The 27,348-nt window shown below is 42.6% G+C and overlaps 1 protein-coding gene across 1 annotated transcript in view; it reads left to right on the top strand.

Moving 5' to 3' along the window:
* Positions 1-27,348, top strand: part of LOC311062689 (MAM domain-containing glycosylphosphatidylinositol anchor protein 2) — a gene marked incomplete at both ends in the record, with an annotated part of 584,351 nt that overhangs the window by 554,517 nt on the left and 2,486 nt on the right. Inside the window, 3 exon segments of the mRNA XM_084081896.1 lie at positions 6,037-6,198; positions 24,437-24,567; positions 25,275-25,375. Of these exon segments, the coding sequence (XP_083938022.1) occupies positions 6,037-6,198; positions 24,437-24,567; positions 25,275-25,375 (394 nt within the window).

Genomic DNA, 27,348 nt, shown 5'->3' on the forward strand with positions numbered 1-27,348 from the left:
GGGGTTTGCCCCTTGGTCACACCGCGTTTCGAGCTTGTGGATCTGCTACTCTTTAGTAATCCTCCTATAATCCTCCTATAATTCCACAAAGCTCTGTAGCGGTGAGCCCAAAATCTGTTCTGCCCAGTTCTCCTCAGTGGCTGGAGCAATTGACTGGAGTGGCTGAATTGGCAAGTGGCTGGAGCAAAAAAACACACACAGACATCGACCATTACCATACATGTGCACGGAACAGCGAAGCTGCCCGTTTTTCGTTTCCCCCAAATGTCGGCTGTTTATTAGCGTTTTTGTGTTCGCTGGCTCCCCGGGTTGCCAAATCATGTGCGCATATCCCCCCACGGGTATGGTCTAGTTCAGTGGTTTTCAACCAGTGGTCCGGGGACCACCAGTGGTCCTTGGGGGGGTACCAGGGGGTCCCCAGCAAAAGTAGTTAATAGCGTCACAATCATTTTTAACCACTTAGCTTTGGCTATTCAAAAATAGCAGATCTACAAGCTCATAGCGCGGCACTCGCCGCGCTATGAGCTTGTAGATCTGCTATTTTTGAAAAACCTTGAAAAAGTGTGCATATCTTTGAATATTTATATTTTTTAAGGCGAAGATTAACTGATATCTTTGCTTCTGGGGGTTCCTGGCACAAAACATTTTTCAAATGGGGGTCCGCGGCCAAATGTATATCAATTTAGGGGTCCTTGGCATGAAAAAGGTTGAAAACCACTGGTCTAGTTCCCGAAAAAAACTGAAAACGTTATGAATACGGAGATAGGAGGTTTGTGCCCGACAGCGACGATATGTGATGGGCGTGGGAGGCGACAGGAAGCAGTGGCTCTGCTGCCTGGTTAGCAGCAGCTGACTGACTCACTTAAATAATGCATCGGCTCTAATCACTGTAATGGTCTCCCCAAAAAAAAGAGGAAAAAAATGTCCAGGATTCCATTAGCGACCCGACGGTTCCTCTTCAGCGTTCTAATGATCTGATATCATATTCAGACCCGGGAGGAAGATAGTCACATTGATTCTTCTGACTGGAGGGAAGTGAAGGGAAGAGGAGGCAGGGACGTCACAGGCTCTCAGAAGGTGGAGGTTGGGGGGAAGATGGACTTTCGGTGGACTATACCCCTTATTTTACACTTTGGCTATTCAAAAATAGCAGATATACAAGCTCATAGCGCGGCACCGAGTGCCGCGCTATGAGCTTGTAGATCTGCTATTTTTTTTAAATCGTGAAAAACATGTGTAACTGTCACATGTAAACAAATTTAGTATTTTCTAAATTTTGCGTTTTTTGGGCGGATTTTGTTTTCTTCTCGTTTATTGGTTAGTTTATTTCGGTTTTAGTTTTATATAATTTTAAGTATTTTTAACTTTAATAATGTTATAATTTTAACTTTTAATAAGTTTTAATAATTTTAATATATATTATTAGGAAACATACGCTAGGTTATTTAATTCTTATTTTTGCCTGATTTTACCCAATTATTATCAAAAAAAAATATATATATTATTCTTTTTTTATTTTTTTCAAAAAGTGGGGGGTATGAAATCACGGATCTATGTGAGTGAGGGTGTCGCGTCGTACGTACGCACAGTGAATGGCCGTGACGCCCCTGAGAGGAGAGAAGGGGAGGGAGGCAGCTAGTGCACAGGGCTGTATGGTTTGGCTGTGAGATGATGTGCCTTCAGGCACATTGTCGGGGGCGTTGGGTATTTCTGCTGTCACCCATGCTGTTCAACCTCGTGTCACACCAAAAGCTGCATGACTGCATGACTGTCGGGCAGAAACCTCTTATCTCCATGTTTGAACTGTTTTTTTCTCCCCCGTAAATTAAAGTCCTAATATGGGAGTATCAGGTTTGTTTATGGTTATGTCTGAGTCATACTGACGTGACACATGGCTATAAACACATTATAAACACATATCGATGACAAAATGTATCAAAGGCGCCGCTACCTTCACACAGGGTGTGATTTTTAATATAGGATTATTAGGAAACATACGCTAACCCATTGGTTCTCAAAGTGGGGTCCGGGGACCCCCAGGGGTACTTGAGGGGGTTCCAGGGGGTCCCCAGCTAAATGATGGACAGGAACCAAAGGGACCCTTATGGGTCTGTAACTCTGAGAGTGTACAAATGGAACCAAATGGACCCTAACGGGTCCATTTGGTTCCATTTGTACACTCTCAGAGTTAAATTAACATTGATTTTACAATATGAAGTGGGGTCCCAGAGACATACATGCCATTAAAGGAGAATTCCGTTCATTTTAAGTGTTATGTTTGATGTGCGTCAAATCACTTACCAACGTAGGAATGAAAATCGCGTGACTCCACAAATCCCCCTATCGACCCCCACCGTTGGCATGATAGTAGGATGCTGGATAGCCCAAATTCGCCTATTTTAACAAATGCAAAGTCTGTTTTTTTGCTTCTAGTACTCATTGTTGAGTCCCATGATAAAAAACTCCGAGAAGCTAACGGCTAATAACAGAACGAGCTAATGCTGGTTGCTGGTTTCTCTCCCGACCTGGCAACCTGGGGCTGCCATGCAGAGAGATAAGCAGCCCCAGCATTAGCTCGTTCTGTTATTAGCCGTTAGCTTCTCGGAGTTTTAGCGCCTGTTACATTATCATGGGACTCAACAATGAGTACTAGAAGCAAAAAAACAGACTTTGCATTTGTTAAAATAGGCGAATTTGGGCTATCCAGCATCCTACTATCATGGCAACGGTGGGGGTCGATAGGGGGATTTGTGGAGTCACGCGATTTTCATTCCTACGTTGGTAAGTGATTTGACGCACATCAAACATAACACTTAAAATGAACGGAATTCTCCTTTAAATGGGGGTCCGTAGCCCTAACGCATGTCAAACTGGGGGTCCTTGAAATGAAAATGGTTGAAATCACTGCTAGAGCCGTTCAAATCTTCTATTATGGGGGTCCGCAGTCTAATAAGTGTCTATTTGGGGGTCCTTGGCACAAAAAAGTTTGAGAACCACTGCGCTAACCAATGAATCCCTATTTCATACTTACGCTATAAAAACAATAGCAGATGTACTTTTGATGTATTGATTGATTGATTGAGTACTTTATTAACATGCTTATTAACAGCACAGGTAGTACAGTCAAATGTTATGTTAAAAGGATAACACAAATAGCCCCAGGGGCTTGTTTTGGTCCTTCCTACTGGACATCAGTGGTGGAAAGTAACTAAGTACATTTACTCAAGTACTGTATAAGTACAATTGTGAGGTACCTCTACTTCCACTACAATTATTTGAACACTTTAGTTACTAGTTACTTTGTGGATTTGGATTATTATTGCACTTCAGCCCTATATACATTTCGGCCATTTGAAAATAGCCGATCTACAAGCTCACAATGCGTGAGCTTGTAGATCTGCTATTTTCAAAAGATTTTCATACATTTGAAAACTTGTGAAACGGGGCATTCCGCACAATGAGTAATTTCTACTTTTGCTACTTTAGGTACATTTTGATACCAACACTTTTGTACTTTTACTCAAGTCAATTTTGAATTCCGGACTTTTACTTGTAACAGAGTATGTCTACATTGCAGCATTGATACTTTTACTTAAGCAAAAAAATTGAGTAGGCCTACTTTTTCCACCACTGCTGCACATGCATCGCAACACATTGATGTGCTTGTAGATGTTGCTATTTTTGAAAAAAAGCAATTTTGAGAGGGACATTCTGAAGCCATGGCAGATTGGTGGACAGCAATCAAACGTAATCAGGGCTGTTGTGTTGTTTTCCTGTGATTTTCAGCAACAAATTGTCGCTGTCGGGCTGTCGCCTCGTATTTCCATATTTCAACTTTTCATGTTTTTTTCCGTAAACAAAGGCCCTGCTTCATCATACAAGAGTGCCACACGAAAGTAGTGAGAATAGGCGATCTACAAGCTCACAAGAGTCACAACGTATCACTTCGCGAGCTTGTAGATCGGGAATGAAAAAAAAGAAAGGGGTTTTAACCCATTAAGACCTGGAACTTTGTCATTTTTAGATTTGAGCTAAAAAAGCATTATTTTACACTTTGGCTATTCAAAAATAGCAGATATACAAGCTCGTAGCGCGGCACCGAGTGCCGCGCTATGAGCTTGTAGATCTGCTATTTTTGAAAAATCGTGAAAATGTGTGCAAATCTTTGAATATATATATTTTTAAAGCGAACATTTTCAACTCAAATCTTTGCTTCTGGGGGGTCCCTGGAACAAAATATTTTGATGGGGGTCCGCGGCCAAATACATATCATTTTGGGGGTCCTTGACATGAAAAATATTGAGCACCACTGATATAGAAACATACGTTTTTCATAAAACTGTTGAGATTTAGGAGACATGTAGAATCGGCTTCAGGTCTCAATGGGTTAAAAAATATTAATCACAAAGGGAATTGTTTTGGACATACAAGATTTCCACCCGACAGTGACGGACATTATTAGCTGGTGACTCATTCCTTGCTATAGAACAGCCCAGCAGATTGGCTGGCAGAAAGCTCTGGTTCCAGAGGTTTTTTCATCCACCTTTTTGTTGTGTTTAATGTTTGAGCCTGGATGACTCCGTCTCCGTGCCGAGATTGTAAATCAGGGGGAAAAAGCCAGAAAGGGGAAAACACAACAGGCCTGTCGGGATAGTAAAGACAACACGGCAACATCCCCCAGTATAGTTAAACCAAAGATATTCAATTATTAAAGATACGCCATCCCATCCTATAAGTGGGCGCCGTCTGATCCCGTGAAAGTGTGTTGATGAGACAGAGAGAGGTCGATATTAAAGTAGATTTTCTCCGGAAAAAAACACCATTTTAGTATGAAAACTTGGGAATATTGTGTGGCTTTGTGACGATCGGGTCTAATATATTTAGTTCAGTGAAAATGGGGCTAAAGAATGGTTCAGAAGCTGTGTTCACGTTCATTTCATTCAAACGACTACTGAGGTAAACCAGAGATGGCATGTCTTTCTTTTTCCTTTTTTTCGTCTTGGGTTAAACCCTGTGTGTGTGTGTGTGTGTGTGTGTGTGTGTGTGTGTGTGTGTGTGTGTGTGTGTGTGTGTGTGTGTGTGTGTGTGTGTGTGTGTGTGTGTGTGTGTGTGTGTGTGAGTGAGTGAGTGAGTGAGTGAGTGAGTGAGTGAGTGAGTGAGTGAGTGAGTGAGTGAGTGAGTGAGTGAGTGAGTGAGTGAGTGAGTGAGTGAGTGAGTGAGTGAGTCATGGAAGGCATGGATTTATATATTTAACAGGGACAATGCACATTGATCAACATGTCAGTTATTCACGTCCATGTAAATGAGCCAGAGTTAGCCAGAGTTGGCTAATTTTCATCTGTAGTCCCTGAGCAGGCTGTTAAAGTGGCATCGTTATCGATACAAAAAGAGACATCATCGTCAACAATACAAAATAGTACATAGTACAGAAGACAAAACAAATACAGTAAAATATGAGAAGACACAGTGATTAATGGAGCTGAAATTTACCCGTGATTACAAATTTGGTTAGCTTTAAGTCTTAAATCTTTTAAGGTTGAGTTTAAAGGTTAGATAGTTGGTGGTCTCTCTTACTTCGGTAGGGAGACTGTTCCAGTGATGGGAGGCTCTAACAGAGAAGACTGTTTTACCAACACACTCCGTCTGAATGGTACCTCACAGTCTCCTCTGGTAGTTGCCCTTGTTGTTCTGTCACCACTTTCTCTTCGCTCTATGAACTGTTTTAGTGGTGGAGGTGCAAGCCCATTTAAAACCTTAAAAATGAGACAAAGATCTGCAAAAGATGAGTGTCTCTGCAGCAGTTTGGGATAGCGTGGGATAGAGGCAAGCTAGTCATGCAACGAAAATAGCAGATCTCCAAGCTCACACAACGTGGTGCTGCAGCACGACACATTGTGAGCTTCTAACTTCTATATTTCAAACGTGTGTGTGTGTGTGTGTGTGTGTGTGTGTGTGTGTGTGTGTGTGTGTGTGTGTGTGTGTGTGTGTGTGTGTGTGTGTGTGTGTGTGTGTGTGTGTGTGTGTCTCTCCTTGCAGGTTTTTACATGTACATCGAGACCTCCAGGCCGCGGAAGGAGGGCGACCAGGCTCGCCTGGTGAGTCCGTTCTTCAACGTGGCGCCCAAGAACCCGTACGGCATCACCAACCCGCCCGCCTACTGCCTGGGCTTCTTCTACCACATGTATGGAAAACACATCGGTGAGTTCTTATCATGCCTTATTATTATTACAGGGGCGGTCCGGGGACCCCCAGCCAGGGGTCCTTGAGGAGGGGGTCCCCAGCTAAAATTATCAAAAATCCAGTGAACCACTTTAAACTTATACATACGCTTTTTGAAAATAGCTGATCTGCAAGCTCATAGATCGGCTATTTTCAAAAACAATATTCCTAATATTTCCGCATATTTCTCAGTACTTCATAATGGAGCATTGCTGTCCGGCCGAAACAAGCTAACTCCATTTAGACCCTTTTGCATTTGTATCCATAAATTAGTGCCATTGAACATCCATTACATCTGCGTGTTGGTAAAAAAAATGTTGAACCAATGAAAAGCATTAAAAAGCGCTTCTGACAAAACCAGTTAACTCCATTGGATCCTTAAAACGTTCTGCTAAACCAGCTAACTCCACCGGAGTTAGCTGGTTTAGCTGACTCCAGGCTCCACCCCCTTTTGACCTCTAACCTCAATGTGAGTTTGGAGGTCCATTCAGCTGTTCTTATCAATGATGAACAAAACCTCCTAACTCCACTTTTGTTAATTTCCTGAAAAATGAACATTTGGAGAAATTGCAGTTTCTGCCGGACAGCAGAGATATTATTAGTTATTATTACCGTATATCCATCAACTAAAATGTGCTCTTTTCGTGAGCAATTGTGTGAAGATAATGAACACATTCTGAATGAATGAATGAATGAGGATGGTTGTTATAAAATATTAAATGTCATTCACTACCTACATAATCAGAATTTATTTTCGTACGACACGACACAAAAAAATTAATCTGTTCTCATTTAAATGATTGTGAGAGACTGAAATGGACTGCATTGTCTTATCGTGTCATATCTGCTCGTCTATGACGTCTCCTAATAAAGAATCTGTCAGGCCGCCATCTGTGTGATCAACGGAAGGTGTCAGTCTGAGCGACGACGCGCACAACACTGAAATGTTAAAACGGGAAGTCATTTAGAGATAAGAACTGTCACAAGAATCACGTTCGTGACCAGAAGTGCTCAGATATTTTACTTAAGTGAAAGTAGCAATACCACAGCTCTGTTACAAGTAAAAGGCCCTGTGTTCAAAACGTTACCCGAGTACAAGTACGTATTGGCATTAAAATAAACTTAAACTACCAAAAGTAAAAGTACTAAAATGTTTGAAAATAGCAGATTTATGAGCTCACAGCGCGTTGTGATGTGACGCGTTGTGAGCTTGTGGATCGGCCATTTTCAAATAGCCTAGGAATAAAATATGGCTAAAGTGTACGTTTTATAATATAATAATTTATATCTGCAAAGTAACTTGTAACTATAGTTTTCATATACTTAGTAGTGGTGTAAAAGTACAATATTTTCCTCTGAGATGTACTGTAGTGCGGTAGAAGTAAAAGTATTGAAAATTGTAAATACTGAGGAAAGATACCTCAAAATTGTATGGAAGCACATATACTCTTGAGTACACGTACTTAGTTACTTTACACCGCTGGCGCCAACACTGAAGCATTAAAATGAGAGAGTAATTTAGAGATGACAAACTGTCAAAAAGAATCAGGTTTTCGTTCGTGACCTGTATATTTATGGCAGCACATTTTCTTGGTGAGTTTACCCGTAGTAGAAGCTGTCAACTAGAGAGTCAGTCTGGTCATCTGGGGGAAAGAGGAAGAAGACTTTTTTTATTCTATTTAAGCAAAGGAAAAATCTGATTCCCCCTAGCTAAGAGTACAGCAGCACACTGACAGTTATTTTGGAACAAAGCTCATCTTTTTTTCCCCCCCTCTCGGGCTTCTTGTCTGGGAAAAAGAGAAACCAGTCTTTCTGGAGCAAGTTTGTCCAAAAAGCTTTTGAAGGCGAGTAACAGCTCTCTTCCCCCATGTGCCTCTGAAGAGACTTTCTTTCTGCTGCTGCTAATGTCGTACGGCTGTCAAGAAATAAAACCTCATATCTCCAATATTTCAACTAGACGTTACTCGAGTACAAGTACAAACGTATCGGCATCAAAATGTACTTAAAGCACCAAAAGTAAAACGTTTTGAAATGTTTGAAAATTGAAGATTTACAAGCAACATTTTCTAAATCGTGTCACGCAAAAGTAGTGAAAATATTGTGAAAAAATCGCCGATCTACAAGTTTGACGCGTTGCGACACTAGATTGTAGGTAGTTGTTTTAAAATCTTTTTTCAAAATAATAATCACAAAGGGAAACGGTTTTGAACATACAATGGTTCCACCCGCCAGCAACGATATCGTCTTTTCTGTCGGGTGGAAACCTCATATGTCCAAAGCTGTTACTTTTCCGGATTCAATTTCAAAAGCATCAAAAGTAGCAGATCTACAAGCTCGAAACGCGTCGCTTCGCGCCGCGTTTCGAGCTTGCAGATCTGCTACTTTTAATACTTTTTGTGTGACGCTGTGGTGTGATCAAGTAGGGCGTTAATTTACAAAAAAAAAACACAAAAAGTTAAAATATGGAGATACAAGGTTTCTGCCCGACAGCAACGATCTCGTAGCATTCTCGTAGCCGCCTCTCGCTGTGCCACTGCTATAGTCTCTCAAGACAACAAGACTTGTTTGGCTGGCTTGCGATATTCTAAATGCTTCCGTCTAGCCGCCTGGAAAGCATCAGCTCTGATGATGAGTGGTGGAGGAGCTGATATATATATATATATACGGTCTCTGTCCCCTAGGGCAGTCGCTTAAGTTCAGTGGTTCCCAAACATCAGTTTGGATGGAAATAAAGCAAAAATAAAATGTCATGAATGATACATTTTGTCAGGCCTGGCAAGTCCTAAATAAAATGGTAAATGGTGCATTTATATAGCGTCTTTATCCAAGGCGCTTTACAATGATTGTGCATTACATTCGCCCATTCACACACACATTCACACACCAATAGCAGAGGAAACCTAGCTCCGAATCATAGCCTAGAGTGGACCGTGTCCCCTTAAGGCTATGGTACCGACGAGCCAATGCAGCCGCACCACAGGGTACATAACGTGTCGTCGGGAGTGAAAATAAGAAATACACTTTCGCTACTCACCAAAAAAAAAAGACGGTTTTATGGAGTTGAAAGCCAACTCTACTAAGTGGGAACACTCTGAGCCACCCCCCTCACGTCTAAAATGCACTTTTTGGCCAAAATGTAAAATATTCCACCGGACGGAGAGACACTTCCTGGTTCAGAGATGTTTTTTACGGAACATCGACTCTAACGTTGCAGCGCAGAATAACATCCAATGATACGTTATCTCAAGGTGTAATGCGGTCCTCTGACCTGTGTGGCAGTAGTGAGTTGGCACCGTGATGGCGCTGCCGAAGATAAAAAAAAGCAAAGAAGTAGTGTTTCCGTCCGGTGGAATATTTTACATTTTGGCCAAAAAGTGTATTTTAGACGTGAGTGGGGTGGCTCAGAGTGTTCCCACCTAGTAGAGTTGGCTTTCAACTCCATAAAACCGTCCTTGTTTTGGTGAGAAGTGAAAGTGTATCTCTTATTTTCACTCGACACGTTATGTACCCTGTGGGTCGGCTGCATTGGCTCATCGGTACCATAGCCTTAAGAGGACCCGGTTCACTCTAGGCTATGATTCAGAGCTAGAGGAAACCACGTCTTGCTCAAGGACACTTCGACACTAACTCTGGGGGAGCCCGGGATCGAACTGGGAGCCGCTCTACGGCCTGAGCCACTGCCACCCCTAATCTGTGATTGGTGAAACAGCATGAAAGGAGCCTAAAGTGAACAATTAGCAAAATATGTAGAATCATGATGTTTAAGGTATTATTCAAAAGTTGCTGTTCTACATACGGCCAAACCAGTTGAAGATATTGCAGATGGAGACTTTAACCCCACTTTAATAATGATTATTTCATGATAGATTGTATTAAGTTTGTGTCCCTGAGAGACATCAACTTTCTCTTTTAGGTCTCGAGCTGAAGAAGTTTTGGGGGAAATAACTCCTGTACTGAGAAAACAGAAATGTGTCGAAGCCTATATCTGCTGAGCAGAAATGGAAGTTCTAACAGATATCTTAAAATATCTTATTAGATAATGGACCCTTTTTAAAATGTTAATGGAATGAATTACAGACTCTCCCTGGAGCATTGGAAGAGATGGGCAGACATGAGAGACTGTGTCTAACCCAAGACACTTAGCCACAGGCACTAATGCTTGGGCTAGATGCTGTGTGTGTGTGTGTGTGTGTGTGTGTGTGTGTGTGTGTGTGTGTGTGTGTGTGTGTGTGTGTGTGTGTGTGTGTGTGTGTGTGTGTGTGTGTGTGTGTGTGTGTGTGTGTGTGTGTGTGTGTGTGTGTGTGTGTGTGTGTGTGTGCGCGCGCGCCAAAATAATGTCCCCCAGTGCACGCTAGCCTTAACACACAGCGTTATATTTTGGATGGAAAATAAATGCAATATACTTGCACAAATGGAATCATTGGCTGCATTACAGTTTGCGCATTGTGTGCATGTGCTGCGCGCGGAATGATTTCTCAGTAATGCATCGTTCAGTTTATGAGAACACATTTTATTCTGATTAATGAACAATCGCAGGGCACTCCACAAAAGTGGACACATCAGAATAATCCTTCATAATGTTACTCAGGCAATAAATCTAAATTTAGGCTACTCACAGGTTGTACTGTAATAAATGGTGGGTGCGTGCATCTGCGGTTGGGACAGCTTCGGGAAAGTCGATTTAGGCATTTATGGAGATCTTGTACAGTCTCCTCATAGAGCTTTTCAGTTAAAGTGGTAAGGTTAATGTCCACGGTCCACCTTTATGATTAACGTCTTTCTTGTGCATCGCCCCCCCGTTCGTAAGTGTCTGTGGCGTATTTTAACTCTTTTTGACAGTTCAGTTCCACGCTCTGCCATCTCGACCGCCAACAACCTTGCAGCGACAACACCTCTCTTCCTCCGCTCGTCCCTTCACAATAAAGTGTCTCCCCTTTATCTCCCAATTGGCTCTATGCACAGCAGCCATTTTGGAGAAAAATTGGGTCTCTTCTGACTTCCTTCACAGGTGTTACCAATGATACTAATGAAGGCTCTGTTCCATTCTGGTCTAACAGAGTCAGGGTGCTGATATTGTGCATGTTGGCTCACTAGAAATACTAGTGGGTCTCAAAGTGTGGTCCAGGGACCCTCATGGTTCCTTGAGAGGGTGCAACTCTGAGAGTTATGGGGGTCCTTGAAATTAAAAGGTTTGAGAACCACTATGCTACACTAAATGGAACAGAGCCTTCATTAGTATCATTAGTAACACCTGTGAAGGAAGTAAGGAAGGGGCCCAATTTCTGTCCAAAATGGCTGCTGTGCATAGAGCCTATTCACCACATTTCACACAGGTTATTATTAACAGGAAATAAGGTGTAACTTAACAGCGCGTGCATTTGTGGGAGAGTGGGAACGAGCGAGAGAGACAGAAGGCGACGAGAAATAGACAAAGCATGTTCAACACATCACAGGTGCGACTGCACCCCCTATAGTTATGCCAGTGACCTATTTTCGCCGGTGCCTTACCCATTATCCCTAAACGTCTTTGCCATTTTTTTAACTATTTTTAAAATTAAAAATTTTTCTAACTAGCCGATCTACATCTTGTAGATTGGCTATTTGAACTATTTGAAAATGTTTTTTAAAAATAAATAGGAAAATAGGGCCCATTGTATTTTTCTACTATCTTTTGGTTATTTTCACCTAGTAATACAAACGTGTGTGTGTGTGTGTGTGTGTGTGTGTGTGTGTGTGTGTGTGTGTGTGTGTGTGTGTGTGTGTGTGTGTGTGTGTGTGTGTGTGTGTGAGAACCCGGGGAACCAGATTGGATCTCTAGTACAGAAACAGCAGGCCCATACAGCCGTGGTTATCTCTCAGTGTCAGCCTCTTCTCTTATCATTAACCACTGTAGAGGACTAGAGAGAGAGAAAAGATGGAAGCTGGTAAACCTGTTGTAGTGTTTTTAATGTAGTGGATTAGAAAACAATGCTTTGAAAAACGCTGCCTTGTTGCATTCTGCACCTGCATAACGGATAATGATGCGCGTGCGTGTGTCTGTGTGTGTGTGTGCTAAGCTTGTCCTTGCATATGTGCCTGCATCCGTGTGTACGTGTACAACACACACACACACACATGCTGCACATGCCTCCCCCGGTGTCGGTTAAAGTCAAAGCGGCCTCGCTTTTGAAAACGAGGTTGGACAGCCAGCTTTGGCGAGCGTAGAGAGAGACTGTTAAGAGAAGCGACTCCCCATGCAGCCAGCACTCCCCCCTGCTTGGGCCGGTCGTCTCGCTTGATCACAGCGTTTACAGTGGTACTGGGTTTTAGAAGGTGTTTGGTACAGTGGTACTGGGTTTTAGAAGGTGTTTGGTACAGTGGTCCAGCAGGCAGCACTCCCCCCTGGCTGGCCCGTCAGTCTTGCTTGATCACAGCGTTGGGTACAGTGGCACTGCTGCCATGGAGGCACACAGTGCGTTATCATAGTGTATGGGACAGTGGTACTGCTGCCATGGAGGCACAGTACGTTCACACAGAATGTGTTTGGTACAGTGGTACATGGAGGCACAAATGGTAAATGGTGCATTTATATAGAGCTTTTATCCAAAGCGCTTTACATAGATTGCGCATTACATTCACCCATTCACACACACATTCACACATCGATGGCGGAGGAAACCATGCAAGGCACCAACCTGCTCCTATACTTGATCATACTACAGCGTCACGCAACATCAAAAGTAGCAGACATGCGAGCTGGGAACGCGGCGCGAAACGACACGTTTTGAGCTCGTCGACCTGCTGTGAATTCAATTCCTGAAAATTCATAGTTTTGGACATATGAGGTTTCCACCCGATATACGATATATCCCATGATCATATATCCCATATTTCCATCATTATAATATGTCAATGTCGACTCTGTCTTAACCACTTTGAACCTGGGAGGGGGGGGGGGGGGGGGGGGGGGTGAACGTGGCAGAAGGACGAGCAGAAGGTGGAGGTGAGGGATGTGAGGAGGATAAGGAAAAGTGTGTTGTGGGCTTCTCCTCTCCTCCTCCTCCGCCCGGGGAGCAGCTCCTCCTCCAGCCTCCCTGCCGAGGTTGAGCAGGCCATGACATTTCCAATTTGCACAGATTGATCGCCAGCCACCCTTCCCTCCCTCTCTCCCTTTCCTCCTTCACCATCCAAGCCCCCCCCCCCCACCCTCCCCCCCTGTCTGTGGTGGAGCCCGGGCCCGGAGATGTTGGCATGTTATGATGAATGGGCTAAATGTCAAGGGCTTGAAGCCCGGCTCAGATCCACGAGAGGCCCGACGCCTCATTTAGCATCGGCACCTCTCCCTGGGTCTGCGAGGAATTCGGCTCCTCTTGTCAGTTAAAGGAATGTATGGGGTTTGTGTTGAGATTTCAGAGCGTTTTGATATCAAAGGTAACACGCCCCGAGAGACCCGGCGCTTTACAGTGGGGTTTAGAGCGGCTAGGAGGCATATAGCGAGCGAGGTGCAACGCGGAGAGGAGAGAGGAGTGCCTTTGCATGGCTCATTGCTTTTTTTTTTACCAGGTTGCCAAACCTGGTCTATATCTACACTCACTTGTAGTCACTTTTTCATCATTGGCTTGTGCTTTTGCGTGACTTTTTCCTCAATGGCTGGTCATTTATCCAATGAGGGTTCAATGTCCTCTCAGAATATGGGATCTAAAGACGACCCACAATACTGTGTTCGGCCACAGTATGTATCTCTATGGTCGCCAAACGAACTATTTAAAAAAAAAGTGTGGTCGTAGGCACCAAACTGAGGCACACAAAATGATTTAGCTCCGTTCATAAACTATTTACTATTTACTGCCATTTTGGCTGTTTTTGTTAGTCCGCGAGCGAAAGGGTACGGGACCACGGGTCCATTTGCTTCCGTGCGGGGACGCTGGAAAGAGCAACCTGGTATAATGTGACTGTGTCATATCTTGTTTTTTCTCAAACGGTTACCAAATATGCCTTCGTGAAAAGCATAGACGTAAAGAGATTAAAACGTTTTTTAATAACAATTGCGACTGCCTGGGCGAACAAGGAAGTTGCTGTGCTGCATGGAAGGTACCAACATGGTATTGGTGCTTGTTGAATGCATTTGTTGTAAAACAGTGTTTCTCAAACTTTTTAATGTCAAGGACCCCCAAATTGATATATATTTGACCGCAAACCCTCACTTTTTTATATTAAAAAATAAAATATAAAATAGCAGATCTAGAAGCTTGCAGTGCGGCACAAAGTGATGCGCTGTGAGCTTGTAGATCTGCTATTTTTGAATAGCCAACGTATAAATTGATAAAGAAGTTAACATGATTATGATGCTACATTAACTACTTTTGCTGGGGACCACCTGGAACCCCCTAAGGGACCCCTGGGGGTCCCCGGACCCCACTTTGAGAACCAAAGAGTGACATTGATACATACACAGCTGGGGTGTTTATTGGGACTGGGAAGGTTTCCGGTTTGATCCCAGGCAGGCACGCCCTCTGGGTTAGTGTCGAAGTGTCCTTGAGCAAGACACTGCTCCTGATGAGGTTGGCCGTGCAGTTTCCTCTACCGTCGGGGTGTGTGTGTGTGTGTGTGTGTGTGTGTGTGTGTGTGTGTGTGTGTGTGTGTGTGTGTGTGTGTGTGTGTGTGTGTGTGTGTGTGTGTGTGTGTGTGTGTGTGTGTGTGTGTGTGCGTGCGTGCGTGCGTGCGTGCGTGCGAGAGAATGTGTGTGTGAATGTAAAGCACATTGTAAAAGCACTATATAAATGCACCACTTTTATTGAGTATTTTACAACGGCACTCAGCCAATTCTAATCAAGGACCGGAAGTATCCGTTTTAGATCCAGTGATTAGTGAACGTTACACTTAAGCGCTCCATTACGGCTCCTCGTCAATTTAAGTCTTCCTGATTAGGTTTTATTGCTCTTGACCTCCTCGTGGCTTATGTATTGCTATTTTTGTTCTTAATTATAATACAGATGCAAACCACGCTGTGTGGAATAGCGCGTAAGCATGAATGCATTTCATGTATTTAGTCCTAAGGCAGTGACTCTCAAAGTATAGGGTACCAGGGACCCTCGGGGGTTCCAAATGGACCCATTCAGGTCTGTAACTCCGGGTCCATTTTTTCCCCATTTGTACACTCAGAGTTATGGGGGTCCTTCAAGGGAAGAAACAATCCGCGCTCTTTGTAGTCTTTTTTTAATAATGATGATCAACCAAACGAGCAGACGTGTTTTGGCACACAGGCCTGTACAGGCCACAGGTGTTAATTAAACAAGACTCCCAAGACTTCTACATATTTAGTTTAGTTTAGTTTAGTCATGTTTATTTTGAATATGTTAACCCATTAAGACCTGAAGAAGCATCTGTGTCACATTTTCATTTGAGCTAAAAAGCATTATTTTAAACTGTGGCTATTCAAAAATAGCAGATATACAAGCTACGAGCTTGTAGATCTGCTATTTTTGAAAAGTCGAGAAAATGTGTGCAAATTAATATTTTTATATTCTTTTAAAGAGACATTTTTTTACTCAAATCTTTGCTTCTGGGGGTCCCTGGCACAACATATTTTAGATGGGGGTCAAATACATATCATTTTGGGGGTCCTTGACATGAAAAAGTTTGAGCACCACTGATATAGAAACATAGGTATTTCAGAAAACTGTTGGAATTTAGAAGACATTTTGTAGAAATCGGCTTCAGGTCTTAATGGGTTGTTAATAAGAACAGAAACATTTTTTGCACTTTCGAATCATTATCAATTAAAATGAATATCAGATTAAAATATAGCAACAAAATAAAAACAAGAGGGACAAAATAGAGAAAGTAATCTAAACATAACTTTTATAACCCTTTTATAACTAAGTCAAATATTTACTTGCTGACATGTGCTTCACAGAGAGTGTGGATTGTTTCTTCCCTTTATGTATTAGCAGAATCTGCACCGAGTTTATTCAAGACCTTCTCAAGACTGTCTTCGAGTTGAGCGGGCCTTTCCCTTATAAAGCGAGGACCTTGAAATTAAAACATTTGAGAACCACTGTATTTACAAAAGCCGGGAGTTTGCTTGCGGCCCCTGCGGGACTGTTCCCCGTTTGAGGTGAGTCACAGCCAGGTTGGCCCCTCTCCGCTGAGGGCCCTCCATCGAGCTTGATAAGGGCCCCCCCCTCCTCCCCTCCTCTCCTTCTCCTCTCTGATGAGTGCGGTGGCACAGGCTCAAAGGGACTCTTCTGTCACCAAGGCCTACCTGCGACAAGGTCACACTTAATTAGCCGAGCACACTTCAAAGTTTGCCTTTGGAGCCCGTGTCACATTTGTTTACAGGATTAAGTCCCGCAGCACCGCGGCAATTCACACAAAGCCAGTCTGTTAGGAGAACCTGGCAATGGAGTTGTCCTCTTCGCCAGCTAGGCGGCCTTGAAGTTCTCTCCCCCCCTCCCCTGAGGTAGTGTACAATCAAAAGGTATCCGCTTGCTATATTCCACCAATTTTCTGTATCCACCTCTTTTTCTTTTTTTTTTCACAAATGTCACCGCTACATGTTGTCGTGAGCATTTATAGCGTATGACTTTGCTGAGGATGCGGTGACACTGACACAACCAATCCCGAAAACGCAATTTTGTTCAAAGGGAACGTCAAGGCAAAGCCAGCTCAGCAAGTTTTTTCCTCCCACGTGCTAAACACTCCGACAGGGAGATGAAACCGCGGGTCATGTTCCGTTCGAGTGCTCATCTTTCGCTGGAGATTGTGCTGTCGTGAGGGGAGAGATGTGGGGGGGGGGGGGGGGGGAATCAGGCGTGTTCCTTATTCCCTCTCTCTCTCATAGAGATCCATTGGTATTGGCCTGTGTACTGAACCAGTAATGAGGCACCTTGCTGAGCGGAGGATGCATCAAAAACGATGCGGCAGTCGTCGTGGCTCGCTATCCTCGCCTCCTCGCTTGCTGCCGTAGGCGGCGATTCACCAGCAGACAGGTGTTGTTCCTTCCTATATGCCTCTGTTGAACTCAGGACCTTGGACCTTCGGCCTACCGTCACCCGATGTCTTAACTCTTTCTGCAGGCTAGTAAAAATCTACGAATCGACGTGAAACGTGAAACCTTCTTGTCTGATTAACCATTGAGACCTGAAGCCGATTCTACATGTCTCCTAAATCTCAACAGTTTTCTGAAAAACGCATGTTTCTATATCAGTGGTGCTCAATCTTTTTCATGTCAAGGACCCCTAAAATGAATGAATGTATTTGGCCGCGGACCCCCATCAACATATTTTGTTCCAGGGACCCCCCAGAAGCAAATATTTCGCTTTAAAAATATATATATTCAAAGATTTGCGCACATTTTCAAGAATTTTCAAAAATAGCAGATCTACAAGCTCATAGCGCGGCACTCGGTGCCACGCTATGAGCTTGTATATCTGCTATTTTTGAATAGCCCGAAGTGTAAAATAATGCTTTTTAGCTCAAATCTAAAAATGACACAGTTCCAGGTCTTAATGGGTTAAGCCCTATTTTATACTTTGTCGTACAAACCCAACAAACAGGATTCAAAACATTGATTCTGTACTTGACAGTATTCTTAACAATCAATGCTCTCTTTCTCTCTCTCTGTTGCGGCCAAATAGCACATCTGCAAGCTCACGGCGCATTGCATACGTGGTGCGCTGTGAGCTTGTAGATTGGCTATTTTTTATCGTCATACGATGAAGCCTATAAATTCAATACAGGGCAACAGATAATTCTCAATGCTGGAAATTACAAGGAATTGCTTGTTTTATAACTTGGCATTCTCAAAAGCACTGCTATAGTAGAAGCCAAAGCAGACCATGGAGCTGGCACGGAATGCATTGTGAAGTCTTACGTCACATTACCTCGTCCTCGCAGTAAAACGACGACGGAATTCAGGTTCAAAACTCAAAGTTGCCCTTTAGTTAATAAAGCGATTAGATTAAAACTCGGCAAAGTTGTCCTTTTATTTAATAAGGCAATTAGATGAAACTCTGCAAAAGCTGTCCCTTTATTTAATAAAGCAATTAGAAAATAATAGTCCCAACAGTGATTATGCCTTTTAAGCACATTGGAAAAACTGTGTGAGCATGCAAATTATATACTGTAGACAATTTAGGCCTGGTTCAGTGAAAGAAAAAGGTTATAACGAGACACTCAATGTGTTGTGGATAGGATTTAGTATATCGTTGCTGTCGGGCAGAAACCTTTTATCTCCATATTCTAACTTTGTGTGTGTTTTCTTTTGTAAATTAACGCCCTACTTCATCATACTACAACGTTACGTCACACAAAAGTATCAAAAGTAAAAGTATCAAAAGTAGCAGATCCACAAGCTCGAGCTTGTAGATCTGCTACTTTTGATACTTAAGGAATTTGAATCTAGAAAAGTAGGCTAACAGTTTTGGACAATATCGTCGACAGAGACAATATCGTCACTGTCCAAAACCATTTCTTTTCAGGACCTGTCATCTTTCTCAAGAATGATATAAACTAGTCCATATACCCGGGGATGTACGCACTGAAAGTATTTGCAGACTTTGTGTTATACACATTAGCCTATATGCTTAGTTAAACTTTGAAAGAGCAGGTTTGTTGCGCTCAGCGGGAGATGGGCACATTATCAAATGAAATAAATCTGTTTTTTGAGGCAGGTGGTCGCGGACCCCCAGAGAATGCTTCACGGGGGTCACTATGCCAAGCGGTTTGTGCTAATAAGACGACAGCCGTAACGCTGACAGTTAAACACACGCACGCAAGCATGCACGCGCGCACACACACACACACACACACACACACACACACACAGACACACACACACACACACACACACACACACACACACACACACACACACACACACACACACACACACACACACACACACACACAAACGGACACACAGTAGAGAGAGAAACGTTCTTGTCCCTGTCATCTCTCAGCTTGAAAATACTTGAAATAATGTCCTTTCTGACACGTGGTGAAATCGCACAGCTTTGCTCCGTTGTATCAATGACTGAGTGGTGACTTAATTATTTCTTTTTTTCAAAAATAATGGCGTACATTTAAGACCTATATTTCCCTGTTCTTTCTGTTGCAAAGGAAAAGGAAAATCCATCCGAAGCATTTGTGCTGTTTCCTGATTAACGAGCTCTTCTCTGTCAACGAAGACTTGCACGGATGTCACACAGAAATCGTTGACTGATGCCTTGCAGTCTGTGATTGCGTAATCATTCTGTTCAATGGGTCACCACCACTTTTGGTTGTGACACAATGTTTGTCGCACCTGTGCGTCATGGCGAGAAGACAGAGGGGTTGCCATTTACTGTAGTATGGTCGTGGAAGTATTGGCGAAAGGAGGAGAACGTCAGTGCAAATTAGCCCTGGTGAAGCTCAGCACAGCTACGCAACACTGGCGGTCACTCCGCTAGGCTGCACTCTTGATTTTATGTTTACCAAACTTCCTCACAGAGGCATTGTAATCGTTGGTAAGGCAAAAAGTAATCTAACAAGTTACTTTTCTCAGACGGTAATCCTGTAACGTAACAGAATACTTTTTGATGGCAGTAATCTGTAATGAGTTTCTTTTAAAAGTAACCTTACCCAACAATGCTTATCCCAGAATTTCTACCACAATGCACAGCTCTGAAGAAAAGAACTATGAGTGATTGATGTCTGACACTGATCCTGTCTGTCTGTCTGTCTGTCTGTCTGTCTGTCTGTCTGTCTGTCTGGTCCATAAGGGACGATGTCATCTTCTTCTGTCACCGTCCACATTTCCTTTACCTGAAATAAATGCAATAAAATGCAATCCTTCTTTCTTTTTGCCCGAACGCTGTCAGATCAAAGCCTTTCTGTTTCCCCGTCCTGTTTTCAAATTAGCTAGGATTTAACACAGCTCTCCTGTGCTACCAGGCAATGTGTTACGCTTGTTAACCTACTTATGGGTTTCAACTTAACACTATAACGTTTCTCATCTTTTGTAAGTAAGAAAAAAAAAATCTATTTCAGAAAATGTTTTCTCTTTCAATTTAAAGTCATTTAATGTAATCTAATTCCCCACGCAACGTTCGTTACTGGCTATTATAGGCTACTGGTGTTATTTCTTTATGTTTAAGAGTGAATAGGGATTATAGGTATTTTATCGAAAGAAGCCATGGTTTTCAATGTGCGGCGGACCCCAGGGGGTCCCCACGGGGTGCCAAGGTGTCTAATTGGAAACGAGGAGAAAATAAATAAATAAACAAACAAACAAACCAACCAAATTAATAAATACATTGTTGCTGTCGCAGAAACCTCTTATCTCCATTATTCAAACTTTTTGTGTTTTTCCGTAAATGAATGCCCTATACTTGATCATACTACAGCGTCACACAAAAGCATCAATTGTAGCAGATCTACAAGCTTGTCGATCTGCTGCTTTTGCTGTTTGAATTTGAATCCTGAAAAGCAACAGGGGTCCTTGGCATGGAAAGACTGTGATTGTAAATGTGCATTAACCCATTAAAACCGGGAAAGCATAGATTTTAACCACTTTAGCCATTATTTTATACTTTGGCTATTGAAAAATAGCAGATCTACAAGCTCATAGCGCAGCACTCTGTGCCATGCTATGAGTTTGTAGATCTGCTATTTTTGAAAGATCTTGAACATTTGTGCAAATCTTTGTATATATATGTTTTTTTAAAGGGAACATTTGTAACTCAAATCTTTGCTTCTGGGAGGTCCCTGGAGATGGGGGTCCACGGCAAAATACATATATTTTTGGGGGGTCCTTGACATGAAAACGTTTGAGAACCACTGATATTATGATTAAAACTAAACAGGTTTAGAAGACAGCTAGGTTTAGAAGACATTTGTAGAATCGGCCTCATGTCTTAAAGGGTTAACATGAATACCAACTTGGTGGTGTCTAGTATTTTCCATGCGTGAGAGAGAGGAATTCAGAATAGTTTTTCTATGCAGTGTCTCACAATGAGCTCCCTGGTGAAGCAACGCTCTGTTCTGTGTAATGATCACTGTTGATGCTCTGAGCTGAAATGCTTAAACCATAAGGGTTTTGAATGGAACGTATCGAAAAGAATTTCAAACGGCTTTGAAAGCACAGCCAGAGTGTTGCCGGTTGCATTTTATAAACTGTAAAGATACTGTAGGGGGTTGTCTGTGTCGCATTTTTAGACTACAGATTTTACACTTTGGCTATTCAAAAATAGCAGATATACAAGCTCATAGCGCGGCACCGAGTGCCGCGCTATGAGCTTGTAGATCTGCTATTTTTGAAAAATCGTTGTTTTTTTTGCTAATCTTGAGATTTGCACGTTTGTAACTCAAATCTTTGCTTCTGGGGGATTCAACAGTTTTTTTGAAAAAACTTATGTCGCCATAATATCAGTGGTTCTTTTTTCCATGTCAAGGACCCCCAAAATGACGTGTATTTGGCCACGGACCCCCATCTAAAAATACATGTTCCAGGGACCCCTGAAAACAAAGATTCGAGTTAAAATGTTTCGCTTTAAAACAATATATATATTAAAAGATTTGCACACATTTTCACGATTTTTCAAAAATAGCAGATCTACAAGCTCGTAGCGCGTCACTCGGTGCCGCGCTATGAGCTTGTAAATCTGCTATTTTTGAATAGCCAAAGTGTAAAATAATGCTTTTTAGCTCAAATCAAAAAGTGACGCTTCTTCAGGGCTTAAAGGGTTAAGCCATTACCATATGCAGTACCTAGCCTGCATGCCTTGTGCTTACGGGACATCGCAGGGTGTGAAAGGAAAAGGCTAGGAACCAGGGGCGTCATTTTGGGTTTCCAGGGGATGGCATTCGCCACCCCCTAGCTTTCACGTTTAAACCTCAACGTTCAGTTCTTTTATTCATATTTCCATATCCCTATCTCCTCTGAATGTTTTTTCTTTTGCAGAATAATCTGAGTTTTAGATCGACACTGATACACTTTCAACTTTCACTTTTCACTCTCAACCATACATTCATTAATCACTTTAAAACTGGCCTCCCCCCGAAAAGTGGCAGATCTACAAGCTCACAACGCATTGCATTGCAAAGCGTTTTGAGCTGGTAGATATTTTTGAAATCGGGATTAAGTGGTCACTTTTTTTTTACCACTCTCTAGTGTTTTATGTCACTGGTTCCCAAGCTGGGGGTCGGGACCAAATCATTTTGGGGGGTCCCCAGCTGATTATTATATTTTTGTTAAGCAGATCTACAAGCTCAAAATGCGGCGCAAGCTTCTAGATCCTCTTTTTTTTTAACCCATTTTTCTCAGAAGTAAACATGCAATATAAGTGTATTAACAGGGTATCCGCACATTTCTAAACAGGGACGTGCACAGATAGACTCTAGGTGGTGCTAGAGCACCTGCCCTTTGCCCTCTTGACCAGAAGTGCCCTTTTTTTCAGTTTACAGCAGGGGTCTTCAACAGGGGGTCGGGTCCTCAGAGTTACTACAGGGGGTCCGCCAAATCTTTATGTCATATGATTTTTCTTTTTACCATAACCACTCGAAACATAGCATCGCTTTTCTGAGGAGAACTTTAGCCAAACATAGCAGATCTACAAGCTCACAACGCCTCGCGCTGCGAGGCGTTGTGGGCTTGTAGATCGGCTATTTTTGGCAAAGAGGTATAGGTGTAGAGGGAAAAAAGAGCAGACCAAGTAAACAAAAAAAAGTATAATTTACTTGAGCACCTGCTCCTCAAAATGTCTGTGCCCGCCACTGTTTCTAAAGTGACAATGTAATGACTTATAGACCTTTTTAATACCAAATTAGCCAAATTGTCAAATATTACGTATGAGCAAACATTGTGAAAATAAACAAACTCCAAGCTCACAACGCCTTGCAGTGCGGCTATTTTCACAAAATGTATCTGTGGAACGGAGTCAAACTAAATATAATGCCTACAATTCCAAGTGCTTATCAGGGTTGGGGGTCCCCAGTTCAAATATGATTATTTTGGGCGGTTACGGCCTGTAAAGTTTGGGAACCCTATTTGTGCATAATGATGCCTCTGAGGCAGAGACATGTATAATAGGCCCAAAAAATGTCTCTGACTTGTATTTACATTTGCCCACCATCCTCATCACTTATCGCCCCATTAGCCATCATTATATGTCTGCATTATAATGCTGAGGAGTAATTAATCATTGCTCGCAGAGCCCCTTAATTAATAAATGCATGCATTCATTATGACCCACTTTTAACCTTTTGATAACGCTCCAGATCTGCCTTGAATGCAGAGGAATTCATACATTTGGAACAGAGAGAGAGAGATGAATATTAAGTTTGCTGTGTGTGTGTGTGTGTGTGTGTGTGTGTGTGTGTGTGTGTGTGTGTGTGTGTGTGTGTGTGTGTGTGTGTGTGTGTGTGTGTGTGTGTGTGTGTGTGTGTGTGTGTGTGTGTGTGTGTGTGTGTGTGTGTGTGTGTGTGTGCATGTATTACTATTCTTGTGAGAGCCAAGTGTCGCCACAACTATTCGGTTCTTAAGTCTGACGTAATTTTGTAGTCCGATGTCACGTCCGGGTCCAAAAGGCACCAGCGCCGTCCACTCTTCATTGTAAACAACATGTTGGAACCCGTAAATCTTTTTACAATAACCTCCTTTTTCAGAAATGAACCATTGAGGGTTAATAAGGGTCTTAATGCTAATATCATAGAAGTACAAAGTATTTATTTATTATTATGATTTAACATTATTATTATTAACATTAAAACACTTGGACCCGGAAGTTATTCTAGCGGGGCGCAACGTCACGTCTGAACAATCGAATAGCAGAATTTAAGAAACAGACATTGTGAGAACCATTGTCCTGGTTCTCAGAAGAGAAATGGTTGTTTTACGGTTATGTTTACAATTAGGAAAAGATTCAGGTTGGGTAAGGATTAGGTCATTGGAAGGTTGGGTTTAGTGGTCAGGGTTAGAATTGTACAAGCCCTGAAACATGACTGTCATATCATGACAGTCATGGCGCTACTTGTTCCTGTGTATTGTACAGGAACATGTTTTGCACTCTGATAGGCCTACATTACAACTCTATGAGAAATTGGCCGCCGATCGGAACTCTAGATGTGAGGGCCGCTGCCCGAACCTCTAGTTCAGTAATACAAACATGTTTGTGTGTGTGTATGCAAACATCCTCTGTATTTGCGCACGCTTTGCAGCGGTAGAGTGTCTCTAACGTAACATCCTCTCTTGCCACAGGGACTCTCAACGCCTTCCTGAAGCAGAAGGGCCAAACAACCTCGGAGGGTCCCGCGTGGTCGCTGACTGGTAACCAAGGTGACCGCTGGAAGCAGGCCAAAGTCAGCATCCACCCCACAGCATCCTTCCAGGTGAGATGGAGGAGGAGGAGAAGTACCGTGAATAGACTCAACCTCATCAATCACACGCGCAGCAGTGTTCCCTCCGCCCCGCCCCCCCCTCTCTCCCCTCTCTCTGCCTCCAGCCTAATCATGGTTTCTACATCGTTATACAGCCAAATCCTCCCTCCTCACACCACTGGCTTGTCCTGTCTGCACGCTCCCCCAAATATGAGCTGTATAACCTGGGAAATAATTTGATTTAAAAAAATGAGTAAGGGTTATGGGAAAATCAATCAAACTTTATTTTAACCACATGAACCCCAGCGTCCCTATTCCGGGCAAACACACAAAAAAACAACAACAGGCAAACATTTGGCAAAAAGTATATGAAGTTTATAGGGTTTAAGTTGAACCAAACATTAGTCAACAATAGCCGAGATTTGGTTTAGAAATATCGTCTCTGTCGGGTGGAAACATCATATATATGTCCAAAACTGTTTTTTTTTTTCAGGATTCAAATTCAAAAATAGCCAAAGTAGCAGATCTGCAAGCTCAAAACATTTTGAGCTTGCAGATCTGCTACTTTTTGATGCTTTTGTATGACACCGTAGTATGATCAAGTAGGGAGTTAATTTACAGAAAAACACAAAAAGTAAAAATATGGAGATACAAGTCAGAGGTTTCTGCCCGACAGCAACGATATATAACTGGTTAACGACTCTCTCTCTTCTCTCTAGGTGGTACTGGAAGGCATCCGGGGCCCGGGTATTGAAGGGGACATCGCCATCGATGACGTGACCCTTGAGGAGGGGGAATGTCGAGACCTCCAGCCCAGTGAGTAGACCCTCCCTCCCTCCCTCCCCTCCCTCTGATCCCTAGGTCATCATCCTGCCCTCCCTCCCCCATTATAGTCACATAGTGCATTATAATGCTTCATAACACTCGTTATAAATGTTTATAATTATGCATAACAACTTATAAGAAAGACACTTTATAACTAAGCTATGGTACAGTATATATAGACCCGACCGTTAACCCTAGAACACTAACGATGAAAATAGTCACATCATCACTAACGTTGGGTATATTTTACCGGATATAATAAATTCCATAACAAATATTTCTCATCAAAATATATTCAAGTACAACAATACATGACAAATTGAGGTACTCTTCTTTAATATTTCGGCATGAAATTTCACAAAAAAAGAAAAACAGATCATGGGGGGACTCTCTAAAAAAAAGCAGCAAAATCTGTGAAAAATGTGGGTATTGTTAAAAGAATATTCCAAAAAAAAAACATGATGGAGCTGGGAAATTTCCCTTTGGTCCACCCATTCCTGGGACATGTGAGCCTTGTCCAGTGAAGGCACACAGTCAAATTGTATCAGCTGGCCATTGTGGGAGTATGGGACTTTTTATTACCCTCTATCCAGTGGCGCCGGCGCCTGTTTAATTAAAAGACAGTGTGCCCCCCCACAATTCAGTCCAGTCGGGGGAAAAAAAATTAAAAGAAATGTCCAGTCCAGTCCCCCGCACCTCGCGACTTAATTGTACCGAATTAACCGAAATAAAGTAAAAAAAAAAAAATAAGAAAATGAACAAACCCACCCAAACCCACTCGCTCGCGGTCCCCCCATTTTCCATTCCAGCGCCCCTGCCTCTATCACTAACGTTGGGTCAAATTCACCTGAAGACCTGTCTGTAGAAAAAAACATGGATGGGGGCAGGGAAACAAAGCTACCTTCTATGACGTCAGTGAGCATCCTGCAGGTACCCAGGGACCCGCCCCCCTCCGACATCAGCCACATTATGAAAATCACATCATTACAGTTGTTCACCCATGGTTAGTGTGTTACCAAAAGATCCATTAGTGGAGGACGGAGGGAGGGAGGGAGGCAAAAAAACAAAAGACAAAACCTTCTCCATGGTAACAAGGCTGTAATCACATGAAATAATGGGGGGTGGGGTGGGTTGTAATTGCACTGATGGCGCAAACACACAGTGAAATTAGACCGCCGGGGTCTTGAAGAAAACAACCTGGAGTTTGACAGGCTGATGGCGGCAGGTTGTCAGCAGTGTGGCCACGTTTTGTGAGAGAAACAAGTAAACAAGCAGGTCTATGAAAACAAGCCCAAAAGAAGCGACCTATAATTAGGCGAAGAGCGCTTTAAACCTATATATCTTTAGCTCGTCGTCGCGGAAACAAACGCAGGTGCTCACTGGAGGTCAAACGAAGATGTTGTGGAATCGTTGCGGCCAGATATCAAACTGTGGAGGGCGGAGACACAAAGAGGACACTGATTTTAATAAAGATTATCATTTGAACTGTCACTGCTCATCCACGGGGCTGGATGATGTATCTTTGTTTGCAAAAACAATATGTGCTGATATATATATTTGAGCACAGGAGATTTATTTTTCGTCATTTCTCCACCAATACTGTGGAACTGGGTTCCATGACGAGGTTCTTAAAGGGATAGTTCACCCCCAAAATGACTTATTTTCTATCGATTAGTCACCCCATGGAGACTTGAATTAATGGATATTTTTCTTGTTTTTGTCGCATTCCTAAGCCAATAATTTGATGACCGGCAGCGGTTCCAGTAGGAGACACAAAGACAAAAAAATATCCATAAATTCAAGTCTCCATGCGGTGACTAATCGATAGGAAAAAAATAAATGTTTTGGGTGAACTATTAATGCTTAATGGACTTTTACAGCTAACTCTGAGAGGTGTACAAATGGAACCAACGCTCTCAGAGTTATGGGGGTTCCTTGGCATTTTTAAGCTTGAGAACAACTGCTGTG

The sequence above is a fragment of the Gymnoscopelus microlampas genome (assembly GCF_963454915.1).
Source record: "Gymnoscopelus microlampas genome assembly, chromosome: 16".
NCBI classification, from domain to species: Eukaryota; Metazoa; Chordata; class Actinopteri; order Myctophiformes; family Myctophidae; genus Gymnoscopelus; species Gymnoscopelus microlampas.